Source organism: Neolamprologus brichardi, chromosome 6, assembly GCF_056152115.1.
Source record: "Neolamprologus brichardi isolate AB-2024 chromosome 6, ASM5615211v1, whole genome shotgun sequence".
NCBI classification, from domain to species: Eukaryota; Metazoa; Chordata; class Actinopteri; order Cichliformes; family Cichlidae; genus Neolamprologus; species Neolamprologus brichardi.
Genome location: NC_142109.1, coordinates 9439691 through 9461569, shown reverse-complemented (window position 1 = coordinate 9461569; position 21879 = coordinate 9439691). Strand labels below are relative to the sequence as shown.

Genomic DNA, 21879 nt, shown 5'->3' with positions numbered 1-21879 from the left:
GACCCATTCATGTGTCTGTGAGTGTGTGTCTGTGCCTATGTGTGTGTTTGTGATTTGTAAGGACGGTGTGAAGGTACTTGCTCTAATGTTCTCTAAGCTCATCCATTAATTAATATGATCGTGTCAGCTCGGAGAAGAAAACATCATTCTCATTTCCCCTTGCTCCCTCCTGGCTTCATTCATTGGTGTCCTTCCTATTTCTTGGTGTGCTCCTCCTCTTCCTCTCACAACATTACAGTATGTCTTATTCCTCTTCCACATCTCCTCTAGTTCCCTTTGTTTCTGTGCTTAAATGTTAAACTGCAAAGTTGCTCATAAGGGAAAAAGGAAATGTTTTCAAACCCTGTTATCTGATGCCCTTAATAGGAGCTTGCAGGCTGTCGAAGCAGAGCTCTTGGACAACATATCTTTGAAAGCTATGTTGTCCATAGCTTAGAAATAATTAATAAGCTTATGAATATGAGATACAGCTAGTCTATACACAGGGGACTCTCTCTTTTATTGTAGTTTCAGTGTAAATATATTTATTTTGTTCTTTTATGTTGTCTCAATATTTCTACCAGCACATGCAGCCTTCATATGTAGTGAAACTAGGATTTGCTGTTCTCTCCTTTTCCTCCTTCAAGCCCACAGTCTACAAAAAGAGTTACGATACTCTAAGATTGGTGTAATCAAATATGTGGATTTCTATGTTGCTTTCATGGAAATACCTGTATTGCTTTCTTTGTTATTAACAGGGCAGGGATGAGAAAATGTGTGGAAAATCTTAATAGATGTGATGAGACGCGATGATGCAGTGCACGTACAGAGTAAATATATGCAAGGCAGCGCCATATTTAAAAGATTTCACCCACTGGAACTGATCCTGGCTCAGACCCAAGATCTAGCCTGGGTGTCAGTGCTAGCAGTATTGCACCTCACATATTTAATAGAATAACAGAACACAGGAAACCAAATATCTGTCTACTGAACAGTCTGCATATTGTCACAGACGCGTTTATGAGATCGAAATGATACATAAGCAATCAGGACACATTTTGTCAAGATGTGGATATTAAGGAAAAGTGTGACAGTCTGAAAAAAAGCATGTATTCCCTTCTTTGCAAAAGTTAAATAAGTAAATTCAGTCCCCGTCTTGGGTCTTGGTGGCAAATTTTAAGCAACAATAAATATTTCGGGACCCTAGCTTGCAAGAAAGACCTGAAATAGGAGAAAATTCTATTATGTCCAAGTCAAAAAAATAACCTAATTTTACCAGCAGATCCAAAGTTCAGTATAAAGCTCTTTGAAGCTGTGTCTCATTTGCCTAAGATGTAAAAATAGTGTTCAAATGAGTGTATGGTTAAGCAAAAGAATATAGAGGGGGGCCTTATTTTAGTTGCTTTGATCTGCGTACAGTTGCTGCTTCCTATGGAACCAGCTTTGCAACCCACTTTCACCCCTGAGCCACCATTCATGCGGTGTCTAACTTAGGCCCTAGTCACATAGGCCTAGAGACTGGATGGTTGCATAAACCTAAAAGATTGTGATTGCCTTGGTCGCTAGCAGACCGAGGTGATTGCCTGTAGTTTGCATGTAAGACACTGGCTTGACTGCAGGCAATTGCCATTTACTCTCCCAAGTACGACAACTGGAAATGGAGACCAGGTTGTTCAACCAACACATTTTAACTTTTACTTTGAAGGCAAACATGCTCTGTTTCACAACCACTTAGTAAGTAGTTGGTGAGTGCTGGCAGACACGTCAGCATCTTCCATGCAAACTACTGGCAACTGCAGCAACCTGCTAGCGACCAAAGCAGTTCCATGGAGATATTTGGTTCAGCATTGTGCGCAGTTTTACAACTAATTTCATGCTGGTAACTTCCAGCAACCACTTGGCAATCAGTTGCAGAATGGACTCTTTTCCATAACAACCAGTGGTTTCTAGGAAGTCACTGACCAGTCTCTAGGCCTGTATTGATGAGGCTTTAAAATTTGATTTCAAAGTGACTTTTAGCAACCACTTGGAACCGTTTGGGTAATACAGGTTTTTCCCTAGTGTCCAGTGGTTGCCATATCGTCACTGACAAGTCTCTAGGCCTGTGTGACTGAGGGTGTAATCACTTCATATCTGTTACTGTTGGCGTGAGCTCTGTTTAACTCTCTGGGTTTGCTGATGTTTCTCCCTCAGGCTTCCCACATATACACGAGGAAAGGTCCCAAAACAGAGCCATACTGTCATATATAAATTACTGCTGAGGGAAATAACAATTTTCCTTGAACTAAAGTGGCTCTGCTTGAAATGGAGTTGCAGGTTTATTTATAGACTGGGAGCAATGGCTTTTTGAAATCTACCTGGCAATTGCTTGCAGCCAGGAAACACACTAGCCAAATGTCTGGATTCACACTGAAGTTATTTTAATTCTGAGGTTCTAAATTTTCATGTTCCTGTGTATTTGTCTTGATACAATAGAGCCAAAATATCAAACAAACATGGATGCCTCATATGGGCCAAAACTATGAATTAAGTCTTTGGTTCTGTCTAATGAATGATTTTATAAATACTTCATATTTATAGCTTTCATTGTCTAGTTTAAGCTTGATGTAACCTTGTTAATATTTACTATCAGCTTTATATGTACAGATACAGCAACTTTACCTTTGCTACCTTTGATAAAGCCTAACTATTTCCTTGTCTTCATTCTTTATGTTACGTTTAGCCTCAGATTGAATTGATAGACAGATGAAATTGAAACAGTTTCTGATGTTATTTTTTATTTATTTTTTTGTCTGTATATTCAGTGAGCTTCCACATTCTCCTCGCTCCCTGACGGCTCGCCTCAACGATTCGGACTCCCGCTCTGTTCTCCTGTCCTGGCTACGCCCTTTCGACGGGAACTCCCCTCTTCTGTACTACGTGCTGGAGCTCTCAGAGAACAGTATGTATGTGTATGTCCATCCCTGGGCATACTTTATAGTTCCTGAACGGCGAACATCTGTTCACTCGCTGTCTACCAAGCACTGACGTGCACTCATTTACAAGAGACTGGCATATGTTGCTGCGTAAGCGTACATGCAGATCCACTATAAACAAACTCTTATTTTCCCTGGCTTCTTTAGCCTCTCTCTCCCACTCTCGCTCTCATACCCACTCTCCGGTACAGATGTTGTAACAGCAGGCTGGCTCTCTATCAAATTATAGAGAGATAGGGAAGAGGTGTTGAGGAATAGACTGACAGGAGAAACAAAGTGGAGGGAGATTGGCTGTTGAGCCGCTCACTCCTGATGTAAGCTAAGGGGATCGGGCAGTGAACGTAACATAGACAGCCAAGCACTTGGCACATGACTCTAAAAGCTGAACTGATCCTTATTCTGATCATTTTTGTAGCGGCACCGCCAATATAAGCTTTGTGCTGTCACCATTTACCAGCTGCTCTGCTGCATCTATAAAAACAGAAGCATTGCCATGGGAGCGAAGAAGAAAAGTTTGGAAAATAAGAGGGAGCGATAAAGAGAAAGATGAGGAATGGAGAGAACCTGAACGTCTGGTCGATTTTAGTGATGGATGAATCCAGACAGTGAGGAATGGATTAGAGTTTTCTGCACACTGATTATCCACTCTCTCTGTTATATATTAGATTTTTTTGTTGTTGTTGTATTGTAGTAAATGGGCCACTGTAACTACAATGTGTTTTCATGTCAGGCAATGGCTCTAATACCCTGGTCGTGCTTAAAATGGCACATGCACGCTATCAGTCTCGCTTGCACAGATACATGTGGCTGGGGTGATAATAGAGATAATAGTGCATCTGTCTGTGGTATCTTCAGCAGGAAGACTGAGAGATAAGCTGGCAACAATATGAAGCAGCATCTGCGCTTTTTTATTAATCCTTCTCTTCCTTTCCTTCTTGTTGCATCATATGCTACTTCTCTCCTTTATAATTCTCTCCAGCTTACCCCCTGTTTCCTTTACCTTGCCTCTTATCTGTTTCTCCCCTCTTTCCATTTGATTTATAGCTCCTGAGTGTCCCTGTGTCTCTGTTTGTCCTGCCTGCGCCAGATATTATCGGCCTTTAATCTCTGTGTCTTGTGTCTAGACTCACCATGGAAGGTCTACCTATCAGAGGTTGATCCTGCAGTGACCAAGGTATCAGTGGGCGGGCTCACACCTGCCAGAACCTACCAGTTTAGACTCTGTGCTGTCAATCAAGTGGGCAGGGGTCAGTACAGCGCCGAGACGCAGAGGTAAGAGCGACTAATGTACATTTAGAGACAGAGCGAGGTGTCCGAGTAACACACTTACTACTCCCGGCTTTATTAAACATGCGTTACATACGTTGTGACCCCAAACGAGTATTTCACCGATGTTTTCTAAAAAGCACAAGACCATTTTTTGTGCAGAACATGCAATTATTTGTGTAAAAAAATATCATTTCATGTCTGTGTAATAGACACCGATCACGCTACATTACAAAAGCTGAGAATGAATAAAAGGCAACCTTTCAAAAGACATAGTGCCTGCATCCCCACGGTCTAGTTTGTGTATCTAAGAATTTGTGAGTTACATTGTGGGTGAACATGAGTGGGAACATGGGACTCGAAATGAGGATGAAACAGGGATAACAAGGCGTGGATGAAGAGAGCATCCCTTTTTGTTTAGAATCCATTTTCTTTGCAATGAGCAATTTATATTCATCACATTCATGCTGTAGATATCCAAGTTTGTGTGTGGTTGTGTGTGTGTATGTGTGTCTTCACTTTCTATTGCACATATTGAACTAAGGGGTAAAAATGATTAAATAAGCTGCTATTTGTATGTGTGTGCATGAAAGGTGTGATTTAGAATGAAAAACAAATAGAGGGCTGCGCAGATTTATGGTGTTTGCTTGTGCACGCATGTGTGTGTCTGTGTGTGTTTGTATGTTTATCCCAAGGGAAAACGCTAATGGGGGTAATTATGATGCCTTAGCACTGGTGCACTGTATACAGTGAAACAGGGTTAGTGGAGGTGTGGCAGGCCTCTTAAGGATTTTGCCTCTAACTGCGCAGATATACCAAGTCTCTAAGTCATGCACACAATACAACAGATGCAATGCTGCATTATGAAGTAGGCAAACACATATGCATGCAAACACGGTTTTGTCTTACTGAAGAGACTGACCACAGACAGATGCCAGTTGTTGTTCTGCCAAATACACTCAGCAGTCACAGCAGCTATGAGCGCTGCCATCGCACATCCACAAACCTCAGACAAGTCTGCTTTCACTTTGCCTCTTTTCAGCTCGATGTTCTTCTCTTATCTCTGCTCCTCTTCCAATCTTTTCTTCCTGTGGTTTCCTTTTTTTCAAACTCTTGCTCAGTAAATTCTTCTGTTGTGCTTGTTTGTCATTACTCGTCTTCTTCTTGTTTCTCTCTTCCTTCTTTTCTCCTTTCTGCTTCCTAGTCTTTAGTCCAGAGTTGGTTGTTAGCGGGTCCGGTCAATAGATTGGAGTCTCCCTAAGTGAAATTCTGGCATTAAGACAAGTTATCTCTGCTCGGTGTATCAGAGCAGATGGCTACGTCTCGTCCTCGTTGTTCATCTCATACGTACACACACACTTTCCTTTTCATCTGCTTGACTCACTGGTTCACTGGGATAAGACGCACACAGTCAGAGATGCCAAGGTGTGTGCTGCACATAACACACAGTTAGGCATAGCACAATGTCCTGCAGGAGCACAGAGCACCCAAGGAGAAGCATGACAAAGAGCAGTAATGTGGACAGAGTGAGCGACAAAGATCGGGGAAAGAAATCGCTCATAATATCAATGACAGAAAAGCCCTAATTAAAATTTGAACTTCAAGCTGCTTCTGCTGTCTCTCATTTTGTTTGCGTCTTCTTGATTACAGTCTTTATCAAAACAGCATCAAGTCATAAATATTTTTGGTTTCTTTCTCTCAGTCTCGCCTCGTCATTACATTGCTTTTCTTTTCTTTTTAATTTCCCTTATCAAGAGTACTGTAGCGACGGGGTGTAGTGTGAGAGAAACTAAAAGTATAGGAATGAAGCTGATCAAAGCCGAAAAACATTACCTCTGAATGAAAAATACTCTTGAAGATTCCTAATTATGCAATCTGGAGTGTAACACATGCGCAGACTTATTCATGCATGACCTGCACTCACATCATTACCATCTTTAAAGAGGAAGCATTAGCAGAGGAAAGACAGATTATACATAAATGCCTGGAACTCCAGGCATCATCAGCACTTTAAAGCATCTTATTTCAGTTCATTTTGCCTTCACTCCTTTTTTTTTTTTTTAGTCAGAACCAAAAGACGTCAGACTTGGATGTGTGATAAAATGCTTTCCTCTGTCCCGTTCTTGTTTGTCACGCATACGGATTATGCTTTTGGAGCTTCAGGAAGAAATGAAGACATATAGATTGACATTTTAACTTATTGTATGGAAGACAGCAGAAATGGTTCAGGCTTTTTCTTCAGGCAAATCTATGTAACAGGAAAATGTAACAGGAATGCACTAAAGGCTGAAGAAGGTTTAACGTGGGCTGGTAACAGTGATCTCAGTTTAATGTGGCTGATATCTGATTTCAATCAGCCTCAACTCCTTAACAATTGGTGCACTTTTATCACTATTTCTTCTCATAGCTTGCAAAACTGTTGTTGTGACCATTCTTAGACATGTGCTTGCAAACATCTTTCCAGAAACAGGTAAAAACCAAAATCCAGGTTAAATCTAAATTGAAATACCTTAAAATAACAAATCCTGTCATATACCCTTTAAAAAAAAATCCCAAATAGCAAAGTAAAGTGTAACATCAGAGGCTGATTGAATATGCAAGATCAATATGGTAGATGTAAAAAAAAAAAAGCTGTATTGTATATAAATTCTAACAGCTTGTGCCAGACGAATAGAAACTGAAGCACAGTAGGAGATAAAGTTCTTTGGTTTTATCTAAGAGAACTGCTTTAGTATTTGGATGTCTTGAACTTCACTAAACACTAAAAACTGTTTCTTTTTTTTTCACTCTTTGTTAGAATAACTACATAATTAACCTTGAACATAAGAGGTCAGCCTTTATTTCCATAGAGCTTAATAGGTTAGTATTGCTGCTGTGGCCTTCAGATGGTGTGAGTTTTGTGACTGCTAACAAGAGGTTAAAATGAAAAAGTGAGGACCACAAAGTGCTAAAAGCAGCTATTACCAGTTACAGGAGTATTTGATGTTTTATGCTTTCATTTCTTTATCTTCAGCTTGACCTTCAGATATATTTATAATGCTTTTTTTCCCCCATGATTGATGTTAGACACACACTTTAGACATTGCGGACTCTATCATGCTGGCTTTGACCATCATTTTGCACCTAAAACTATCCTAGTAGGTAACGATAGTTCATGAGCATCTGCAAAGTAATGAGGCTGAACTGCTCCGTATGACATGTCACATAACTTAGGGTTGCACGAAAAAGTAATTAATGATTAAGTAATGAGCAATGAATGAGGAGTTAGTAGTCTGTACCACTTAGCGGCTGGATCAGAGTCAATCAGGAGGAGCCACTCATGGAGAAAATCTTTTCCTCGGTGTCACAGAGCTAAATTATGAACTAATTATTCATTAATAAAGTGTCTCCTCTGTTCACTGGTGTTTTATCATAATGTTCTAAACTGTACATTCTTCAGTTCAGAATTACGGGAGAATTGCTCGTTAATATTCCTTTAATTATCAAATCATTAGTGAATCGTTTCTCAGAACTACTCAGCATGTTTATGTGTTTCTGCAACTTTCACTTCTGGCCTGGCCTGAATATTTGTTTACAAGAACCTGAGGCTAAAACGTTTTTTAGCATCAAGGGGCGACAAATCCATAAAACTCTTTCAGCATATTCTAATTAAAGCCATCTGGGAGGGAGTCGGACTCTCGCACGTCCTCTGGGGCCCTCTGTTTTCAGGCTTCAAGAGAATCCAGCCCGTGATGAGAAACTTTGGCCAGTGGCGTTTTTTTAGTTTGTTGAGCACAAAGTGAGGATGAGCGTTAACGTTAAAGCGGCGTATGACTGAATGCTGTCACTAACTGCCCGAAGAAGGCAGTGTTAAATAATCTTTTGGCTTTTGATCCAGTCAGTAGTCTACCTCCCCACATCCTGTTGTCTTTTTAATATTCTTGCATATATTTTTTAAAACAGTTTGTCTTTTAAGGTCTGCTCTGCACCATTGAAAGAGCATCTGCTGCCACATTAGATTTATTTTGAAGCATTATTGCTGGTATAGAGTAAAAATGATGCCATTGATCAGAACATAATATGAAATGACAAGCATAAAACACATATCCAGTAGCAAATGTGATCCGTAGCTGGCGTTGATTCATTGTGAGAATACGCAGAAGTATCTCTGTTTCCCTGACGGAGTCTCTTTAGTGCATTACCCTTCGCCATTTTTAACCTCCAGCAATGCAGCACAACATTTAAAGGAGACAAGAATTAAAGTGTCAAACAAGACAAAAATAAGCTAATCTATTCAGCAGCTTTGCACCCAGTCGTGTGATACCTGGTTTCTCTCTTTGGATTTCCGCTGCTCTCTGTTTAATAGCACTCCTTTTCACTCCTGGCCGATCAAGTTGGAATGGGGCCACGCTCAACATCCCAGTAACACCATTAAATTTAAGCGCGAGCATGTATTTAAAGAGAAAGCCAGCAGGCATTAAACTGTGGAGAATGACACAGATAGAAACTTTTCCTAATTCCCACTGCAAAGGGACTCTCAAAATGCCCCCCGTCACTCTCTCTCCCCCTCCTCCTTCACTCACACATTTCCTGCAGAAGATGTCCTCCCTTTTTCTTTCCCCCCCACTTTTTTCATAGCAACGAGGGACACGGAAACTGTGTCACACTGTGTTAAGTTTGGGATTTCATTTGTTCGCTTGCAGCGCATATATGCATGAGTGTTTCATAGATGTGTTGTTGTGCACGAGCGCATCGGATGGGGGTAAAAAACAGTAATGTATACTGCATTTAATCTCCTGTGTGAGGTTGATGTCCTCACGATGAACCCACTCCGTGAAATATTTACTTTTAATGGCTGGACGGGAAGTTTCTGCCATCGAGGGAAAGTGCGTCAGTGTGCGTTTGTGTGTTTTATTTGCAATCAAACAGTGATTGAGTGGCTCTGTTCAGTACAGTACGGGTGTGCGGCTTGTTTGTATAGCGTGAGTTCATGGATGTGTATTAATGTGCACCATCAATTTCAGTCAAAAGCTGTGGCGTAGTTGTGGATTATATATATTCTCCATTTCCAGACAGCTACCCTAATGCCCATCTCATTCACACAAGGCCCATTAGCCTATAAGAGTGTGTGTGAGTGTGTGTGTGTGTGTGTTTGTGTGTGTGTGTCCCTACAGCACCTGGTGTCTGACAGTGCCTAACCTAATGGAAGTAAAGCACAGCTGTAAAACCACTGGCCTGTGCTATATATCCGCCTGTGCAAGTCTCTAGCTAACAGCTTTCACACCCCTGCTTTCACACAAACACACATGCTTATAGATGTGAACACACATTTATCGACGCATACTGATTCACAGACACACAAATACAGACAGCCATACCACAGCTAATGGTTTGATAGCTTATAGAGAATCATTCAGAGAGAGATTGTGGGGCACGGAGGGGAAAGGGAGGAAGGGGGAGGCTGGAGGGGGATGGTAATGTAAATCTCCACACATAATCCACGGAAGGGGAAAAGACCATCGGATGTAGCAGTCTGTCTTAAGCTGGGAGAAATTTGTTTGGAGTGTTTGTATGTGCGTGTGTGAACACATATGGCTCTGATTATGTTTGCTGAGCTGCTTACTGTAAAGCCAGAGGCTGACCAGCTCAGCCCTGTGTGCTTTACTAGCCGCGAGAGAGCCGGGAGCTTTAATCACGGGGGTGGGGTGGGGGTGATTGGAGAGTAGAAGAGGAGGGACGGAGATGAGTAAAAGATAGAAGTACAGAATAATTGAGGCCAAAGGACATGATGGATGAAAGGTGAGAGTTTGCAGATGGGAAGAAAAAAACAGAGAAGTAGTTCAAAATGTCAAAGTAAAGATGGGAAAAAGGTTTGGAGAGACAGAAGAGGGCAAAGGGAGAGAGGGATCACAGTGGCTCGCTGGAAATAAAAAGACAAGCTCTTTGCTCATTCTCTAGTAATAGTGATTTAAGTATCTTTTGCTGTCACACTGTGTAGCTCGTCTGCTCGGGGGATTGTGGTTAGGTTGAGGGTGAAATAGACGCTATCCAGACAAGAGCGTTTGAATACTAATTCAACTAAAGTAGGAAGATCTGAAAGTTAAAATGGGAGGAATAAAACAGAATATAAACAACCGGACTGCAAGACGCAGGCAGAAAATGCATGTTTGTTTCTTTAAGTTGCCGAACAAAAACAAAACAAAAAACACGACAGCAACTCAACTTGTATGGAGTGCATGAAAACTGTGTTTTAAGCACCCAGTCTCAGCTCAATCATTCCCAGGAGAAATCCTCTGGTGCGCTGGAAGTGATGCGTTAAGCGTTCCCAGCAGCAGCAGCAGCGCTGGCTGTTTTTAAATGAACAATATAGCAAGAGATGAAAAACAAATGTATTAAAGGAAATTGGAAGATACACCAGGAGACAAGCAATGAGAAAGCTGAGCGCAGAATTCAATAAGAATTTATCAGAGCTGCTTAAACTGCGAGATGATTTTCTGGAATAAGTTGCAGCTCCGTCCCGTGTATCTCCACTGACAAACACCGTCACTGATTTGGAGGCACAATGACCCCCCGACTAGAAAAGATGAAGATATTTAGGAAACAGTGTTGCTAAAAAAAATAAATTTTTAGCCTGCTTACCTAATAAAGTGTTCCTCTGCAGACGGTATGATAAGTGATTGCTTGGACGCCCCGTGATAACGATAAACGCTGCACCTACACTTCCACGGCGACTCTGATATTCTCATTACTCGATGTCTAATAAACTCGATTCATAATAATTTTTCTGTGTCCCTCTCTCTCTTTCTCTCTGTCTGTGTGCGTTAGGCTCATGCTTAGAGAGGAGGCACCCAGCGCTCCGCCGAAAAATATTGTGGCCAGTGGGCGCACAAACCAGTCCATAATGGTCCAGTGGCAGCCTCCACCAGAGCCCCAGCTTAATGGCGTCCTCAGAGGATATGTACTCAGGTAAACACACACAGAAACATGCGTGTTTGGGTGTTGTTGTGCAGTGTAGGGATAGTGAAAGTAACAGAAAGAACTGGTACACTGCACATGTGACTTAGCGAGTGGGCCCGTACATTTGTTCCCTTCTTGGGTGCAGCAGAAAGTGTCACTGGGATTTCTGCAAAACTTGGTGGTCCTGTTAGTTTGGTGCAGTTTGTGCATGAACTGCCAACTCGTTAGGGCTCCTCTCTGTCAGAACTTGCATTATTTGTGCTGCTAAATAATCCTTGTTTCCTACCAGCTTCATTTAAAAGAAAATAAACTTTGTAAAAGCACAGATTTTAGGGATTCTCTGTACTTTGTTTATACTTGCATTTTACTCAGCATCTTGTTTTTGTTTATTTATTTTTAGTAAAGGAGAAAGACATTTAATTTCCATGAACACACAAGGACAGACGTAAACCCTGACTTTAAGATATTTTTATCTCATCTAGCTGAAGGACCGATGATGGCAAAGTGTCCGTTTGTCCATAATTTAATTGCTGCTCCTCCTACAGTATTGGTCAGGATTTCATCAAACATACACGTTTAATGGGGGTTTCACTCAAATTGTGTTCAAAAGTTCAAGGTCACATTTTTCATCTTATACTCCTCCTGGAGATTTTAGTGAAAATTTGCACACAATGATCGCTTAATGAGTCATCAACAAAACTGTGCTCAAGGTCAAGGTCACATTTGTCATTGTACAGAACATAATTGTAGTCCGGATGAGCTGCTGCGTCACAAACATTCTGGTTACATTGTGTTCTAGATGAGGCCTTTTTTTTATCTCTCTCAGAAGAGGACAACAGCGGTTGCTGTAGTATAAGGTCATAAAAACTTTAACATAAAAATATAAAGTATTTTCATAGCATGTTCATGATTGACTGTTTTTGCTTATTCACAATACGACAGCTCTCTTTTGCCCAAATAACGGCTGCTTCATGTTTCTTACTGATAATAAGCTAAATAATGCTGAACAAGTTTAATGGCTTATATATAAACCCCAGAAAATTCTTTGCTAAACTTTTGTTCAGCTAGTTTCACCTTATCATTGAGGATTTTCTAAGTGGTGTTCAGCGCAGAGCCAAATGGGTGGAACTTGACCTCATCCAACTCCATCCTTCTGTACCTACATGCACCACCGTCCTCATTAATGCAAGTCTGGACCTACTCAGGCTCCACTCACTGGCTATTAGCATTAATGCAAGCCCTTTGTCACACAGTACTTTAACCTAATGGAGAAAAGCTGTTGACATATTAAGGTCGGTCACTTCCATGGGACTGTAGATGCTGGCATGGCTAAGGTGACTTTTTTTCTAGTATTTTTCACAATACCACCAAATTGCACCCTGCTGAACACACTCTGTGAGTATGTTTTGCTCATAGGAGAGGGGGTTCGTTTAGAGCTCTGCGCCTGAAAGCTTTGGGTGAAGTCAGGTGAAGTGGGAAAGTCAGGTTATTCTGCAGCTTTCAATTTCACTTGGAGCTGGACAAAGTCAGCCAGGTACCTCTTTTCTATGGGATTTCTGCCACTAGTTAATCATTAGTGATGCTTGTAGATGTATAGTGTGTTGTGCTTAAGTCAAGAACTAATACCTATTCCTTTCTGTCATTGTTTGTTTGTGCGAGTGTGTCTGATAGACAGACACGGGAGAGCTGTCTTTACAGACACACCTGCCGCCCTTGGTCCTCCATCCCTCCTTTTTGATGTTTACCCAAAGTGTGATACAAAGTGTGTGTAATCAAGCCGTCATCAGCTGCCTAAAACAAATTTGCATGTAATTGCAGTAGAAGTTATCTTGTCTTTATCCTCCTTCACTGTGTTATCTGCATCCACTTCAGAAAATCAGTAGAAAATGGAATCGCACACGTACGTTCCCACTATATCATTTCCACTTTATAGGACAGAGCTCCCACCTCCTTCCCTCCCATTTGGATCTCCTTGCTCCTTGTTGTGTCAGCTGGCAGATCCTCACTGTCTTTCTCCTTGTTTCTAACATCATTCCCTCCCCCTCCTTCTCCTCCTCCTTCTCTCCCAGTGTGAGTGTCATTGTATCAGGTGGAGAGAGAGGGTCTATCTCCTCTCCACTGCAAAGATCCCCCGTCGGCCTCCAGCGCCCCCTTATTTTGTGTCTGTGTATTTGTGTATATGAGCATGTTACGTGTGTGTATACAGCATGTATTTGTGACAGAACGCTGACTCAGCCGGTGAATCGTAGGAATATCCTGTTACAGTGAATAGGCTTCATATTAAAACGCTGACATGGGGATTATTACTCCATTCAGCACCATCAGATATGTACAGTACCAAAGTGGTATTACACCTCCCTGTCTGGTTGGGTCATATATCCTTTTAAGTGGACGTTTATATCACATATACTAAAGCAAAGGCCTTGGAGGTGCACTATTCAGGGATGTCTACCCAACATTGGAGATTTTTAATCTTTAAGAAGCTGTAGAAGGACTTCACATTAACAGAAAATTGTTAATCATAGTTTACGTTTAAATGTACACTAAATAGCTTATTTCCATTTATTTGAACATGCGTATCAGAAAGTCCAGTATTAGAGATGGAAAATCACCAGATACCCCATGATACATGTGACAGTATTATCCCACTACTTAAATCATGATACAACATTATTGAAATCTGAAACTTAACATTTATTGCACTTAATAATAATCAGTTTTCCAACTGCAAATAATATCCCCACAGTTAAAAATGATCACTGTTTTACCAAATGAAATAAAGTTCTCTCACGTCATGTGTTTTTTTGTTGTTTTATAAATTTTGGTTACAAAATGGGATTCGGAAGCAAACCAACGCTGTCATTAAAACATGTCTTAAATGTTCAGATAAGACAGTCAGCAGGCAGTATGTGGCTTAATGGGGTCAAGGTGGAAATTGCATGCCATCTCTTTGTGATAATACGGTGATTAACTGTATACATCAGCAGAAACTCTAAAATCTGTTGCTGTCTACATACACAAAAATTCACATTAACTAGCAGGCTTTCTTTGTATAGGAGTATAATCAGAAGACAACCAGTCGAGTTCAGTCTCCTATGGCAAATCATGCCACATGCCACCGATGAGTTACGCTAACTCATCAAACGCAATCAAAAGTTGTCTCTGCCTCTATCCGGTTGTTAAGTGATGACGTGACGAATACTTCCGGGCCTAAAGTAGTCTCCGTTTAATATGGCTTTTGTGTTGTTAACATGTTTAATGTTTTGTATTTTCTTCTATTTAATCTCAAAAAGCTCCTAAAACAGTCAGTGATCACTGTTGACCTCCCTTGGCTTTTATTACCACTAATCATTTATTTAAGCTCAGTTTTTAAAACCTTAGGATGTAACTACAGCCCAGCCCATGCAGCAGTATATGAATGACTAACCTCGTATTGTGGATGGATTATCTCAGTTGTTCTCCTGGCTGAAGTTTGGTCCTTTTACAGCATCCTGCCATGCGATTACATTTGTTCCTGACCACCGAGAACACTCACGTTAACTTTTATCGAGTGGAAAAAAGTTAGCTTGTTTATATTATGCTAACATAGCTGTGTCGCTAGCGGTCACGTAGCACATCATTATATACCAGCTAGCCAAACTTCAGTAACCCTATAAACTTCACTGCTGTTTAGTTTTCTGTCTTCATTTATGTTAGGAGTGATAACAGAGCTGCACGTTTTAATTTGTTTCCAAAACCCTGCAGTCAGGACATGCTATATTGTATTTAGACAGAAGCTAGCGAGCTAACTTCCTGCTAACTTCTAACTCCGTTAAATGTCATAAATTCCGTTTTCATGGATGCCTGGATGTTAAACTCAATTGTTACACCTGGTAGAGCAGAACGCTGATCATTTTATTAAAGATGAAAGACTTTAGACAGTTTTTCAACTCTCAGTAATGCCATAGTGATCGTTTGATATATGGACCTGCAGCGGAGTTTAGGCCCAGACACGGCTAGTGACGTCAGACTTAACAACCGGATCTGCATGCAGAAACTACCCGAATGTGAAAAGGAGTCAGTGCAGTGACCGGATAACCATGGATAACCATGATCTTCTGTGGTTTGGTTTTTTTTTATCTAAGTCATACGGAGGTTGCTGTCCTGTTTTTACTCTAGCGTGACGCAGCTATATTGGGTTGAGCTGGTTTGGGAGGTAGCTAACGGTGACCAGTGTTTGTTGGTTTTCTCTTGATGGTAAACCTTTGAGATTTCTTGAAAATATTTCATTATATCATAAATAAGTAATAATGTAAAATGTTAATGTGAAGTATTTTCTGGTTGAAGATTATGTTTTTTTGTTCTACATTTGATGTTTTTTCATTAATCTATTGCATACTTTACTCCCTATGTGGTCACACTTCCTGGGACAGGAATGTACTGTATAGCCTTTTTGTGTGAGTTTGACTCATACCATTTACTTTACTTTCCTAACTTGTTTTTCTGCAAAACAACATATTGAAATGTGTGCGTGCGTCTGTGTGTGTATGTGTGTAGGTACCGTCTGGCAGGGCTGCCAGGAGACTACCAGGAGAAGAACATCAGCAGCCCAGAGACCAACTACTGTCTGCTGAAAGATCTGATCATCTGGACGCAGTACCAGATCCAGGTGGCCGCCTACACAGGAGCAGGCCTCGGTGTCTACAGCAGTCCTGTCACTGAGTACACACTGCAGGGAGGTAAGTATGCACACACTTTTATTTCTCAAAGCAAATATACCAAGTCGTTCTGAGAGGTTTTTAATCACTGCTCCATATGCACGCTGCTAAATATAAAATACTGTGACACTGTTGAGTTAGTAACCCAAGAAGAACTCTTCCTTGGTCCGTGAATCTTTAAATACGGGCCGGAAAAGACTTCACATCAGAGCAATCACACATTATGAGCGTTGACTTATGAGCAGACTTTATGTATTATGTAATACAGGGGACAACGAGGGATTCACATGTTCACTTTCTATGTGAATTAAATGCAACGCCTGCAAATGAAGTGTTAAGGAAGCTATTCCTGAGAGACTGACTGTTGAAACTTGACATGCAAACATGAGCATTATCTGACCAAAGCTGAATAAATCATGCATTGTAATATGGCATTAAACAAACAACATATTAGCATATAAACAGTATCCAAAATACAACAGAGTGAATCCAACAAAGCCTTAAATGTTCGTTTGTTTTCACAATAACACAACTATAGAGATAAAAAAGGACTATAGTTTTATAGCTAAACTGACAGTAAAGGTCCATTTGTATTTTTCAGTTTCCCTCGTATTGTGGCAGTGAGTATATATACTTACATCCTCATCTGTTTAATGTTTTTGGATGGGGATCAGACGACTGAGATCAGTTACCAGCACCCGCAACGAGGTTTCTCCATAACCTGACAAGCTTCACTCTCACTTAGAGGGGTGTCATTTGATGCGGTTCAGACTTCTTGTGCCTGAGGCATTTCCTCGCAGGCATACCAGCTTCACTCGACTGGGAGGAGACCCTCGGGGCGACCCAGGACATGCTGGAGGGACTACATCTCCCATCTGGCCAACGAGCACATTGAGATGAACTGGAGGGAATTCATGGGGAAAGAGTTTTTTGTATTGCTCTATAAATATAAAACATGGCATATAATACGTTTAATAAATATAGCTGGAAAGAGCAACACGCTTTGAAGTCTCTCAACATAAATAAAGGAAGAGTATGAAATGAGGAAGAATGTAAGTGAAGACTGTAAAGTGAGATGAGAGGAAGTGGTTGTCGGGGTAAATCTCCTTTAAACGCGTGTTCGTCTTTTCCTGGCTTTTATTTCAACAGTATATTATCTGTATTAAACATGGGCCAAACACACACACACACACACACACACATGCACGCTCGCACATAAAACTCAGAGTCATTATTACAAGAGTTCGGGACAGGTTTATAGACTCAGGAAAGGGAGTTAGGCTCATTAATTATTCTAATGTGGTTTAATGGGAGTGGCTGCGATGGATTCGACATTTTCTCTCTCTCAGTGTCTCTGAAAGGATGAAGCTAAACTCTGTGTTAGACTCTGATAACATTGCTCTTCTCCCACTCTCTCACAAGCAGCCTTACACGCATACTAAGATTCACCCAAAGGGAAGAGTTTAGTGTTTTATCTGAAGCTGTGAGCTGCAAGGGGTTAGAAGCCAGTCCCCAGGAGCACAATCAGCATGGCAGGGAGGGAGAGAGCATCTTTAACATCAATTAATCTTCTGTCTCCCTCAAACTTTTCTCATTCTTTGTTCCTCCTCCTTGCAACATCACCAGCAACACCATTTTTCACTAGTTTTTGTTTTTGTCTCTTTCCACCCACTTTGTGTTTGTGCGTGTGTGCAAGCGCGCGTGCGTGTGGGTGCGCGTGTTTCATCTGGCCACTTCAGCTCAAATGTAAAATGTAAAGGGCATTCCCATCATGCAACAGTACATTATCACTCTGTGGCTCTCTAGCATCAGCATAAACCCCTTACTGTGTAATCACCATAACATGTGCCCACAGACACTCGCACACGCGCACACACATCTGCACTCAGGAACAGGCGCGCACGCTCGCAAGCACACAAATCTCACTGTCACCCCTTTTTCTCTCTGTTCCTGGCTTTGATGTTTATTCACTCTGCTCCCCACCCTCCATCTAAATGACCAACTGTTTTAATAGAGTTCACATAACATAGATAAATAAATAAAGTCTACATGCAGAAAACCATTCACACACGGACACAAAAGAAAGGGGAAAGAAGAAAAAATAAACAGCACGTGGTGTTGGGTGATGCAAAATGCATTCAGCTTGTGAGAACCAAACATGTTCGATGCTTGTTTGCGGTATTTACCTCCTGCCAGCCTTCTTTTTTCTATCTTGAACAAATAAGCTACATTTCATATGAAAAACTGCTGCTGTATACACAGTATTTTCCACAGCTTCTATCTTATCGCGTTGCACTCTTTATTCTCCGACTCACTCTTAGGCGGCTGATGAATGCCTCGACCGAGCTCGTGCGCATTTCAGATTCTGTCATTTGAAATCGTCACCATCTTGCTTTCATTTGAATGCACTGAACATTTTTAAACTTGTATTCAAACTTAAACACTGATGGATCAAATTTATTTAACATTGTCAGCAACATGGACGGTTGCAGGCTTTTTTTCTGCTCTTTAAGAGATAAATAATACATAGTAATGTGACAAATAAATGCTATAAATACTTCATGGATGAACGCATATGTATACGTAAGATAAATGTGAGCTCGAGTGATTTAACACCCGTCACTGCTGCTTCTTTTTGCTGAACACAGTGCTGGTGCAGAGCCTTTTAAGACCTAGTCCTCATTTCGACAGGTTCAGATAGATTATTTCATAACCTTGCTAGCAGAAGTTGGGGCCGTTTCAAGGGAACGAAAACCATGCCAGTTAGAATCTGTAGGCTGCAAATCACTGGAGAAGTTCCCACAGTCACTGACGTGGTTCTGACTCTGGGCCCAGCAATTTTGCGGTGCCGTGCTGGTGTCAGCTTTTTGGCCCCAGCGTCAGTCCTTTTTTTGGTGGAAATGCATTCAACCAGTTCTAGTTTGGGAGCTGCGTCAGTGGAGAAGGGGTAAAGGGGACTGCTGCCGTGGCTCTGAAGGCAGATTTCCAAAGCTTTAAAAATTGCCCTATTGATGTTATGTCATCAAGGCTTAACACACTTAACAAAAAGTTCAAGCTTTGTGGCCTGAAAGAAAGAACCACTTAAAAAAGAGAGGGAAGAGTTCTTCAAATTAAAGGTGTCATAGGAGGGCCTTTGTCTGTTAAATATTAATATAGATCAAGCGTCTTGTTTCCTTAATCAACTCAGTTCTGTTTTTAATCAGTAAATCATGCCGTAATGGGCAGCTCATGGCTGAAAGGGCTGCTGGGTTAGTACAATGGGTGTTACGTTGATACTGTGAGCTAGCAAATCCAGTGAGTCATCCTTTTTCACAGTCAGCCGGTAATGCATCAACACCCTAATCTCATTCAGTCAATCCTATAAGGTAACAACAATCAGGGAACCCCATCAGCTCTGGGGAACGTCGGCCCATTTTTCATGGCTTTCCTTGTAGCCAGCAGATATCCAGGCCAACACTTCCTGTGTGTTTGCCAGTCGTTGTTTACTAATGCCGATGCATTTAAAGGGGGAATAAAAAGAAAATCATCACATACGTCATGGTCCCCAAAATCTTGTCACTTGCCTACAGAGTTGACATGTTCATATAGAGATTAATAAGGTGCTAATATGCAAAATACAATAGATTAGTGGAGCTTTTCAGACAATATGTTCATTTTAAGCAAAGAACAAAGGGATCGGTTTGCCATTTTATTTTGCAAGCTTAGCAGTTATTTATTTTAATTAAATGAGCAGAGCCTCCACATAAATCATTGAACTGTGGTGCAGGTTCATATTTTTACAACTACCACTTATTTAAAAAGAAAAAGCAAAACAAAAAAGAACAGTTCTGCAGCTTGGGCCTACAAGTCTTAATATTGTTTTTTTCACTATATAAAAACACAACCTTCCTCTTGGTGAATCTGTTGCAGTTAAGCATCCTTGTTTTTGTCTCTGCCTTCAGTTCCCACAGCACCTCCGCAAGAAGTCCAAGTTGTTGCTATAAATTCAACTACTATCCAATTCACTTGGAACCCTCCACCTCAGCAATTCATTAATGGCATCAACCAGGGGTACAAGGTAAGTCTCTGAATATGCTTCACTGCTTATTCTTTTTTCTTACATTTTAAGTCAGTTTTTGATGTGTTGACAAATTTCTTTAAAATGAAATATTTCATAAAATATTTGAAGGACCAAATACCTCTTTTAAATGTCCAATGTCATCCTCTATCTTTACGTTTTGTTTCTACACAAACTGAAGTTTGCCCATGACTGACTTTGACCTGACTCTCAAAAACAGAATGAAGAATAACAGATTACTCAATATTTTATTCACTATTTTAATAATTGAAGTTTGGAAAAGAAATGGAGGTCAGCTCAGAGGTCATGTCCTTCTCTCTGCTCCTGTGGTCTTGTTTACTCCAAGTCGTAATCCAAGTCAAGTGCGGGGTCGATTCCAAGAAGAAGAAAATTACTGATGGAACAAAAAATAAAAGAAGGGATTAAAAAAGGGGAAATATTAGTGGATGCCAAGAAAATATGGAGAGAGAGAGAAGATCATAATAATAATGGTAATAAAGAAGCAGGGAAATGGGGACGTGTGAGAGAAAACGACTGAATATCATGAGGGATCTTTATGTAGTTCTGGTCGGCAATTTATTTTCACTTCATTGTAGCAGCCAACCCCTAAGGAACTGATTAAGATGACAAAGAAAACACATCATTGTAGCTTTGCGTCACTGGGTCTGTTTTAGAGTGGGAATATTGGTTGATAAATACTATATGGCTTTCCATCTTTTGGATGTGACTCTCTGATGTTGCCACTGCAGCCTGTGAGTGCTGCCGTGCACGTGGGTGTGCATCTTTGGGTGTGTTGTGCTGCTAAGAGGGGCAGTTGATAATGATATTAATTAAAAGAGGATATGAAGCAAAGCCTCATCTCATTTCACCCCACCCTAACCCCCACAGATCACTGACTATATACAATGCCCTTAATAATGTAGCTCAAAACTCTCGGCCAGATAAAGAACCAGACACTTCTAATGAGTTTCATGTCTTTTATTTACTTGTCCTTGAAAGTATCTTCACTCATTCCTTCCTGTCTGTCATCTCTATAGGGCAAAAATATGCGTTTCCATTGCAGCCCACTTCTAAATACACACCTTTACACACGCACACACACACATTATCAACAGAAAACCCAATCATCCCAGCACCCTTTAAAAGTGAGCTCGAGGATGCCACATCAGCACTCTTACTCCATTGCACTGTACTGTGCAGATAATACAGTAGAATTATAATTGAAAACATAGAAAATGCTGTTTTACTGTGACACACTGGGTGCAGTGGTGCACCCTTTAGGAGGAAAAGCAAAGCTTTTTTGAGCTGGTGTCCTGTTGCAGCTAGATGTGATACAATGTGCACAGCAGATCCTTTACTGTAGTAATCTGAAAGATTTCTTTTTCACTTAATGCGTTTAGATCCACGGAGCTATAGAGGTGAGTTTTTGGAAAGCTTATCCCACTGTGCTGTTTTAAGTGAAGTAATATCAAGAGGATGTGCTGCTATAATCCACAACACCCCAAAAACCAGCATGGTTAACAAGCATGAGACATTTTCTCTGAATAAATAGCAGATGTGCAGTTGTATCGATGCTGGTAGCACGATGTGACATTAGACACAAGCATGTTGTCCAATTAACAATGTAGCTGTAAGAGAAAATACTGTAACCTAAAAAAAAAAGCCTTGAACCTTTGAGGCAGCACATCGCAGAGCTCACAAAGGAAACAGAGCAGCGAGGCAGTGTGCATGCAGGTCAGAGTTTTTTCAGTCATCAAATGCTGACATATAGAGCCTATTTTGCCAAAGAATCACACCGGCCTCAATAGCATGTTGACGTTCAGAGCCACACTTAGCAGTCATTATTACTGCACATATCTGAAAATGTGGTCTTCATCTTGGTTTCGGTTGTATACCTTCGACATTTTGTGACTCAGTTGTGGACAGTTGTGTACTACTCACACAGCCAAGTAAAAAACGAAAAGTCCAG

At 40.9% G+C, this 21879-nt stretch overlaps 1 protein-coding gene across 2 annotated transcripts in view; it reads left to right on the top strand.

Moving 5' to 3' along the window:
- Positions 1–21879, top strand: part of sdk1b (sidekick cell adhesion molecule 1b) — a 277836-nt gene that overhangs the window by 199216 nt on the left and 56741 nt on the right. For both annotated transcript variants that reach the window (XM_006796155.3, XM_006796154.3), the window contains 5 exons: positions 2784–2920; positions 4079–4226; positions 11025–11165; positions 15693–15874; positions 19795–19910. In XM_006796155.3, coding sequence (XP_006796218.2) covers positions 2784–2920; positions 4079–4226; positions 11025–11165; positions 15693–15874; positions 19795–19910 — 724 coding nt within the window. The remainder of the gene's footprint in view (positions 1–2783; positions 2921–4078; positions 4227–11024; positions 11166–15692; positions 15875–19794; positions 19911–21879) is intronic.